This window comes from Chrysochloris asiatica, unplaced genomic scaffold (assembly GCF_000296735.1).
Source record: "Chrysochloris asiatica unplaced genomic scaffold, ChrAsi1.0 scaffold00105, whole genome shotgun sequence".
NCBI classification, from domain to species: domain Eukaryota; kingdom Metazoa; phylum Chordata; class Mammalia; order Afrosoricida; family Chrysochloridae; genus Chrysochloris; species Chrysochloris asiatica.
The window spans coordinates 9,732,290-9,741,937 of NW_006408623.1; the positions used below are offsets into that span (position 1 = coordinate 9,732,290).

Genomic DNA, 9,648 nt, shown 5'->3' on the forward strand with positions numbered 1-9,648 from the left:
ATGGGGGAGTCGGGGCGGGGGGCGGGATCGGAGTGGGGGCGCCGGAACGGGGATCGAGGGCTCCGGTATGGGATTGGGGAGTGTGGGCTGTCGGACCGGGATGAGGGACGTAAGATCTGAGATGCGGAGAGCAAGGATCGTGATCTAGGGGCGCCGGGACCGGAATGGGGGTGCTCCAAGACGGAGATCGCGGTATGGGGAGCTGAAGAAGGTCTTGCCTGTGGTTCCTCGTGCCGGGTCCCATAGTCCAGTGACCAAGTCGCTGTGCCCCGTCAGGCCTGGAACGTGAGGACCAAAACATTTAGCCTAGCTGGGATGGGAAGCTGAGGCAGGGCACGCTGCGATCTTTGGCGTTAACCTCCTCGGCTGCGCGGGGCCCTACCGTCCGGCTCCTTCCTAGGTCCCAAGCCCCATCGCCCTTCAACTTGTGCCTCAAAAAGACCCTATGGAATGCAAGCAGCCAGGGCGATTCCTGAAATCACACACACCTGGGCGTCACGCCTCTGCCCACCCCCCACCCCCCACTCTAATTAATTGCGGCAAGTTCTTAACTAACCTGAATTCATCTTCATCTCTAAAATGGGGATGAAATGATGCCACATGTATCAATTACTGAGTTGGCCCGTGGATTGTGTTAAAATGAAGGGTAGCCGTTCAGTAAATTCACGTGTTAATTATACAGCTGGATAAACTGTATGGAAATTAGGAATGGAAATGTGCCTCACTGGATGAAATTGTAGTGAGTAAGGTTCTTGAATTTAGTGTTGAGCAAAAGTATAGCCGAACAAACTAAATTTTAACTTTTTCTTTTAACAAATATTTCTCCAGCACCTAACAGCTAGCCAGATCCAATGCTGGTCATCTGGCCAAATGGTCAACAAAGCTGGTGGTGTGCCTAGACCTCTCGCCTCATGCAGCTTAGTGTTGTTAGGGGCTGTGGAGTCAATTCTGACTCATAGTGACCCTGTGCAGGGTTTCTGAAGAACAGCTGGTGGGTTTGAACCATCAACCTTGTGACTGGAAATCCAGTTTATCCTGCAACGCACATCAGGAGTCCTCAAGCAGCTTAGAGGGTACTATGAATGGGCCAGAGCCACAGGAGCAACAAGGGACCAGACAAACTCAGGGGTCCCTCTCCACACTTTTTATGAAAGGGATACCATTGGCATCCAGACTTTAAAATTCTCTCGCCCGCCTTCATTCTTAAAATCTCCATTCCCATTTTGCATCATTGTGCTTTTCAAGTGTTAAAGTGAAGTCTTGGGCCTCATGTCTAAAGTGAGGGGGAGAGAATGTTAATCTGATGTTGTACTGCCGTTTTCTACAAATGTAGGAAACGATTCGTTACAAATGATGGCTTGCTTCACTGCTCCGTGTAGCTGTCGGTTCTCTGAGTGTTACTGTATTTGCACACTTGGTTGGTCAGTCACTGAGACTGTCTTTTTGTATTCTGTTTGTGACTGCAGGGGCACACTTAGTTGTCCTTTTTTCCCAGGTGACTGCAGACCAGGGAGGATGAACGTGGGTGGCTGGAGTGCCCCTTCCTCAAGGTGGACAGATGGAGGGGAGCTGCGATCACCGAGTTCTCCAAGGGGCTGCTGATGACCAAGAGAATGGTGCTGGCAGATCCAGGACTGAGCCTACCCCCGCCGCCAGGGACCCCTTCTCTCCCTTACTGGTGTTAGATTTGAGTCACACTGGCCTCCAGCAGTTAGGGGAGGTCTTCAGAGTCCCCAACTTGAAAGTAAGTCGGTTGCTCCTCAGGAACAGAACGTCACCTCAACCCTGGGCCTTTTACGTGCCGGCTTCTCTTTAGGAGAGAGAAGTGCTGGGGATCTTCTTAGGAAGGAGAAAAATGATTTAAGAAGTGCCAGGTAGCCTGACCCTCAAACACTATTAGGCAAAGCCTCATCTTTCTCTGGCATGGATGATCGCAGGTGCTAGATGCTTTTTGGGTCGAAGATGTTTTGAAATCAAGTGTTCTGTGTTGGTTGAAAAAACATTCCCTATTTCTCGTTTCTTTCCTCCGTAAGCAATTGCATCTTCAGAGAAATGCCCTCTGTGTGATTCCGCAAGACTTCTTTCAGTTACTGCCCAAACTGAGCTGGCTAGACCTCCGGTTTAATAAGATTAAAGCTCTTCCTTCGGGGATTGGATCGCACAAGTAAGCTATATGTTGATATTTCTAGATTTTTCCATTCTGCCCTTCAAATGTACAGAATGCCTGGTTTGGGGTCATTGCATTGTAAAGTCAGAATAGAAGCATTTAATGGTGTATTCAGAGGCAACTAACTGAGAGGTGTGAAGGCTAGCAGATTGTGTAGGGACTTAGTGCCACCAAGAACGCCAGTAACTAGGGCCCCTTTGTCGGGCAGTCCCTCTCACTCTGGAATGGAACACCATGCCGCGCAGCCTGAAGGATCCCAATGCACATAAGGGAGGTTAAGTCCCTACTCTGACTCTACTCCTGCGGACCTGAGTGTGCTGTTTCCTGGTAAATCTTGAGAACTTCGTCCCATGGGGAAAATCTGAACCCCTCAGAGCAAGTAGTGTGTGGCTCTGCCCCTCCTCTTGCAGACAGTCCCTAGCTCTAGCTCCCCATTCTAGAACATACTCCTGCCCACCCCTGCAAGACTCCGCCCCCTTCTTCCCCTCACAAGGCCCTCCCCAGCAGCCATGGAACTTTCACCCCGTTAGGTATGAGAACCTCAACACCAGGTTAACTGAACTAGCTGCCTGCCCCTCTGCCAGCGAGGGCACAGCCTCCCAGGAGCACAGTGGCTTCCTTGGGAGGGGCCAGTCTAGCCCTGTGGGGACATGAGTGACTGATTCTTCTTTCGAAGGGTCCCGCCCCATCTCCTCACCTGTTCACATGAAGGACACCTCCCACTCTGGGATCTCAGAAACCTGTGCTGCCTGGCCCGTTAGCTTCATCAAGGTGTGGCCGAGGTAAAGACTTCACTAGGAATGTCCACTTATGGCACTGGGCCGGCGCTGGGCACCTGGAGAGCTGCAGTCCAGTAGGGAACACAGAAACAGATCACGAGCAAGCAAGGGCTCGATGTGTGTTTGGGATGGATGCTCCGAGCAGTGGAGGCTGACCAGGGCGACGCTGCTTAGACAGGGAGGTCTGGGAAGGCCCCCCTGATGAAGCCACCTTTGTCCAGGCTCAGGAGGAAAGCAAGAGTATGTGACAAATCATCGGGGAGTGGGCTGGGCAGGGGTGGGGCAGCTAGGAGGCCCTGCAGTGGACAGAGGGAGACAGGAGGCTGGGGGTGATATGACAGTGAGATTCTCAAGCTGATGGTTGGATGCGGGGCCTAAGAGGAAGGGAGGTGTCCAGGGGCGGCTCCCCAGTTGTGCAGCACGCTTAGCGTAGTTTAGTTTAATTTAGTGGTGCAGTTTGCCAGCTGTGAGTTTTGCCCCTGGGCGCACAGACATGACAACTAGGAGGATAAGGTTCTTGGCCTCCAACCAGATGCTGCTGGCCTCTGCTGGACCACCCTGTCCCTCAGAGCGTGAGCCACGTGGCCTTGTGGGTCTTCTGAGCTCAAAGTCCAGGGCAGTGGGAGAGGGCTCAGGTCTTTGGTGCTTCGAACAGTGGAAGGCCTTGGTCCACAAATTGCTGCCTTAACACCCAGCTCTGGAAAGCACTTGCTACTCAGAGGGTAACCATAACGAAGGCATCTTTGCACATTTTCCTAAAATAAGCACAGCTCTCAAGTTTGGGGAGTCCTTGACAGCCAGTCAAAGCCAGCTGTGTAATGGGGTTTAAGATTTATAACTCATTATATCATTAAATTAGATCAGCTTGCTGAAGCGCTGAAACATATTAATTAAGAATTTTAAGTAATTATGGGCTTATTAAAAGCCTTAATCTTTTCAAAAAGCATAGTGAAAACAGTGACAGTATTCATTTTCTGCCCTTCTCAATGTCTGGGATGTGGGAGCTTGCTAAGGAAGAGAAGATGGGAAAAAAATGGTGACCGAGTCATATGCAGCCTTAGACAAACAAATCCAATTCCATAGAGAGGTTTATATGCTCAACTGAAAGTGAAGTGAAATGATGAGTGGGTAAACTTAGAATTACTGGTGATTTTTAAAAGGGATTAGTGGTGGTGGTGGTGGTGGTTTTGTGCTGGGGAGTCAGTTCTGACTTACAGCAACCCTATATAGGGTTTCCAAAGCTGTCACTCTTTACGGGAGCAGAATTCATTATCTTTCTCCCAAGGAGCGACTGGTAGATTCGAACTACTGACCTTTTGGTTAACAGCTCAGCTCATAATCCACTATGCTACTAGAGTTTTTAAGGGATTTGTTGTTGTTGTAGTTGTCGGAACCAACTCATAGCGACCCCATGCACAGCAGAACGGATTGAAAACATGCACAAGGGTATCTAACTATATAAGAAAGGTGAAAAATCCCTTATTGACTTTGATGTTGCTGGTTTTTTAAGTTCCATTGAGTCGGTTCTGACTCATAATGAATCTCTATAGGGTTTCTGAGGATTCGCTGATGGGATTGAACTGCTGATCTTACAGTCCACAGTCCAGTGCTAAGCCTATAGTGTCACCCCAGGATCCATACTTGGATGTTAGTAGTTGGTAAACATGCCTCCCTCCCTCCTTCCTCCTCTCTCTCTCTGATATATTTTGTGCTAGATTTGGTAAGAAATTGTTGGCTAGAGGACAGACACACACTTGGATGAAAGAGAAGGCACTATACGTTTAAGAGGGAGGTCAGCAAGAGATTAAAAGAAGCAAAATATAGAGCCTCAGTCTCCAAGGACTTTATACTCTCTCTCCTTCACACACACACACACACACACACTATGTAGTAGTGGAACTGTGTTACCAGAGTCCAGGGAGAGGGTCAGATGCAGGCTGTCAGTGCTATATGAGGACTTCTGAGGAGAATGGGGTGAAGATGAACAGGAATGTGCCGAAATGACTCTACCCTTAAGAGAAGACTGAGAAACAGAAGACTCAAAACAGAAACAGCCCGTATTGACGCTGGCAGAGTCTTCTGATGAACTCACTCAGAACATTAGTTCCTGGGTGGTAATAGGTGTCTCTGGTAGCGTAGTGGTTACGAATCGGGCTGCGAACCTTAAGGTCAGCGGTTCGAAACTACCAGCCGCTCCGCGGGAGAAAGATGAGGCTTTCTACTCCCGTAAAGATTTACACCCTCGGAAACCCTGTACAAGGGTCGCTATGGGTCGGAACCGACTCGACGGCACTTAACAACAATAGGTGTCAAAGGAGAGACGGGTCGTCCTCAGAGCCATGTAGGAAACACCACCTGAAAACCCGATTCCTGACCGTGAGACTGCTGGGAGTTCTTCACCTATGGGTCTGGGCCACTCATCCCAGAGCAGGACGCAGGATCAGGACAGTGGCCTTCTCCACAAAGCAACTCTGAGAACCAAACTTCCTCAAACATATCTCAGGGATACTAGTATCTGGTTAGGGTTCACTAGCCCGAGTCAGGGACTCTCCTCCAGGGATAATAGTATCTGGTTAGGGTTCACTAGCCCGAGTCAGGGGCTCTCCTCCACGGTTACTAGTATCTGGTTAGGGTGTACTAGACCGAGTCAGGGGCTCTCTTCCAGGGTTACTAGTATCTGGTTAGGGTTGACTAACCCGAGTCAGGGGCTCTCTTCCAGGGGTACTAGTATCTGGTTAGGGTACACTAGCCCGAGTCAGGGGCTCTCCTCCAGGGATAGCTTTTGCAATTTCTAGAGGCATGTATGGTTACCACCACTCTGGAGGTGTTACTCATGTAGTGAGTGGAGGCTGAGAGTGTTTCCAACCTTACAATTCCCAGGATGGCCCTGCAACTTTTTATATCTGGTTCCAAAGGCCCGCAGTGCTGAGGTTGAGAAAGCCTGGCTTGATCATCTGGTTTTGTAGACACGTGTGTGTGTCTATAATACATGAACGTGTATGTCTGCATTACAGTAAATATGTGTTGTTGTTATGTGCCGGGGAGTTGGTTCCAACTCATAGCAACCCTGTACAGGGTTTCCGAGGCTATAAATCTTTACGGGAGCAGAAAGCCTCATCTTTCTCCCGTGGAACAGCTGGTAATTTCAAACTGCTGACTGTGAGATTAGCAGCCCGATTCGTAACTACTACAAAGTATGTGTATCTCTAGTTAAACTGCTCCTTTAAACAGGAGGAAAGTGAAGAGATTTGTGGAATATTTTAAGGGTGATCGTTTAATTTTCTGCTCTCAAAATTACAATTTTGTTTTGTTTTGAAGGCATTTGAAAACGTTACTTTTAGAACGAAATCCTATCAAAATGTTACCTGTGGAACTAGGTAAGTATTACAACAATGAAATGAAGACAACTTTTAAATGCTGCCTTTGAAGTTAATGGCACCTGCGCTGGAAATAAGGGCATGGCACAGAAGTGTGGCCAAGTGACATTTAACATCACCTCTAACTCTGACCTGCCAGGACCCTAAGACAATACAGCCCACAAGAGCTGTTAATGTCTCATTATTTATTACCTGGCTGTTCAGCCTATAAAGGTCTGACTGACATAGTCAGCAGTTACTAAGGGTCAGAATTGATTATAATAGTTTGCAGGTGGTAGATTAAAGGAAGAATAATAAATAAAGATCTTGGCACCCAAAGCACAGTTTAAGGAAAGACGACATTGCCCTTACCTTTGTCGTCCTATTGTGAAAACATAAATTGTCCCAGAATTTATTCCTGGGACTTGGTCATGGCATTGATTTATTTTTGTGTACCTCGTTTGCTAGGTTTTTGTCTCTTGTTTTCAGCTTACATAATTTCTACTGATCTGTCCTAATGTTTGCTAATTATTTCTTTTATCAATCCAAATCTACTTTTAAGCCCCTCTGGTGAATGTTTTATTCCAGTTTCTATACTTTTTAACTCCGGAATTGCCATTTGTTCTTTTTTAAAAATTCCTACTCCTTATTATTTGCTGAGCAAATACTCTGGGAAGCAGGACTGTATGAAGAACAAGGCAGTAGGATTGAAGGAAAGTTCATTAACAACCTACAGTATGCAGATGACGCGACCTTGTTTGCTGAGAGCAAAGAGGACTTGTAACACTTGTGATCAAGTCCAAAGAATACATCCTTCAGTATGGGTTACAGCTCAAGGCAAAGAAGACAAAACCCCTCACAAATGGACCAATAAGCAGCATCATAGTACATGCAGAAAAGATGAAAGTTGTCGCGGAGTTCGTTTTCCTTGGATCCATAATCAATGCTCCTGCAAGCAGCAGTTAAGAATTAAACAAAGCACTGAGCACATCTTCTGCACAAGGTCTCTGTAAGTGTTCAAGAGCAAAGGTGTGACTTTGAGGACTGAGGTGTGCCTGACCCAAGCCCAGGTATTTTCAGTCGTCTCATATGCACGTGAAAGCTGGACAGTGAATAAGGAGGACCAGAGAAGAGCTGATGCATATGAACTGAGGTGTTGATGAAGACTGCTGAAAGTCCCATGGACCTCCAGAAGAATGGATGAATCTGTCTTGGAAGAAGTACAGCCAGATTACTCCTTAGAAACAGGAATGGTGAGATTTTGTCTCAAGTACTTTGGGCAGGTTTTCCGGAGGGACCAGTTATGCAAAAGGACATCGTGCGTGCTTAATAACGTAGAGAGTCATCAAAAAAAAGAGTAAGAGCCCCACCCCCACCCCCATGAGCTGGAGTGACAGAGTGACCACAACAACGAGCTCAAATGTAACATCGATTGTGAGGCCAGCCCAGGGCTGGGCAGTGTTTCATCTGCTATAAATGGGTTCCTGGTGGTGCAGTGGGGTAAGCATCGGACAGCTAACCGAAAGGTCAACGTGTTGTACACATCAGCCACTCGGCAGGAGGAAAACGAGGTGGTCTGCTTCTGATTGGCAGCCACGGAAACCCTATGAAGTAGCTGTGTCCTGTGGGGTTGCTGTGAGTCCGGACTGACGCAGCGGCCGTGGGGACTCATGGGACACGGTTATCATTCTTCACATGCATGATTCTGGTTTCCTTAGTTCTGTGACCCTATTTATTCTCAAGTTTGTGCTGTTAAATCTGACACCTGGTCTCTTTCAGGCAGTTACTGCATGCTTGGTATGGGTCACACTTACCTGTTTCTTTGCATGCCATGGGAATTTCACATTTTAGACACTACAGTATAGCTCCTCTGGGGACTGATCTCACCGTTTTCTCCTGGGGCTCTTCTAGATAGTATACCCCATAGTCTGGGTCTGAAGATGAGTATTTTAAATACTGTCCTCGCCAGATGGGATCCACAGGAATTAAGTAGACTACATTTGTGGGAAGAGACAATGGAGAAGCTCAAGGTCATCAGTCAGAACAAGTCCAGGGGACAAATGTGGAACACACCATCAATTGCTCATATGCTAGTTCAAGTTGAAGTTGATGTAAATTAAAATGAGAGCCAAAGTATGACCTTGAATATATCCCATCTGAATTGAGAGACCATCTCAATAATAGATTTGACTCATTGAACACTAATGACCAAAAAACAGGCCAATTGTGGGATGATGTCAAGGACATCATACATGAAGAAAGCAGAAGGTCATTAAGGAGACAAGACCAAAATGGATGTCAGAAGAGACTCTGAAACTTGCTCTTGAACACAGATTAGCTAAAGCAAGTGGAAGAAATGATGCAGTCAAAAAACTGAACAGAAAATTTCCAAGGGTGTCTGGAGAAGATGGAGTAAAGTACTATAATGAATATGCAAAGACCTGGAGTTAGAAACCCAAAAGGCAAGAACTGAAGAAAAAACTCAAACCTCGATGTGCAGTGTTGAAGCATTGCATGGGCAGCGGAGGGAGACCCTCAACAAGGTGGGTTGGCACAGTGGCAGCAGCCATGTGCCTCAGCATAACGATTGTGAGGGTGGCACAGGATTGGGCAGCGGTATGTTCTGTTGTGCACAGGGTGGCTGTGAGTCAGAACCGAGCAACAACATGGGTAAAATACTGAATGATTCGGGATGCATCAAAAGAAGAATCACTGTGCCAAAAAGAACTGGTCAGCGTTGCTCCGCTTCAGGAGGGAGCAGGTGCGCAAGAACTGATTGCACTGAAGGAAGAAATCCTAGCTGCACTCGTGGCAACGGTGAAAACAAGGCGGCAGGAACTGAGGAGACCCCAACTGAGATGTTTCAGCAAACCAATGCAATGCTGAAGACATTCACTTGTTTATGCCTTGAAATTGGGATGACCACTCCGTATCCAAATATCCCTATCCAAACCTACCATCTGGACCTATCACATGCCCATTTCAAAGAAGATGACTCCACAGAATGCAGAAATTATCAAACAATATCATTAATTTATCACTCAAGTAAATTTTTGCTGAAGATCATTCAGAACTGTCTTAGCAGTACATTGACGGAACTCAGAAATTCAAGTTGGACTCACAAGGATGTGGAATGAGGGATACCATTATTGATGTGTGATGGATCTTGGGTGAAAGATGAGGAATGGTGTTGCATTCATTGTCACAAAGGACATATCCAGATCAGTCATGAGGTACAATGCTGTCTGTGATAGGATAATATCCATGCACCTACAGGAAGCCCAGTTAATACCACTATTATTCAAATTTATGGACCAACCACTAAAGCCAGTGAGGATGAAATAGA

The 9,648-nt window shown here is 47.0% G+C and overlaps 1 protein-coding gene across 1 annotated transcript in view; it reads left to right on the forward strand.

Moving 5' to 3' along the window:
* The window catches only part of LRRC27 (leucine rich repeat containing 27), a 33,228-nt gene continuing 23,580 nt past the window's right edge, over positions 1 to 9,648 (forward strand). Inside the window, exons 1-4 of the mRNA XM_006867480.1 lie at positions 1 to 109; positions 1,551 to 1,744; positions 2,034 to 2,164; positions 6,265 to 6,323. Coding sequence (XP_006867542.1) covers positions 1 to 109; positions 1,551 to 1,744; positions 2,034 to 2,164; positions 6,265 to 6,323 — 493 coding nt within the window. The remainder of the gene's footprint in view (positions 110 to 1,550; positions 1,745 to 2,033; positions 2,165 to 6,264; positions 6,324 to 9,648) is intronic.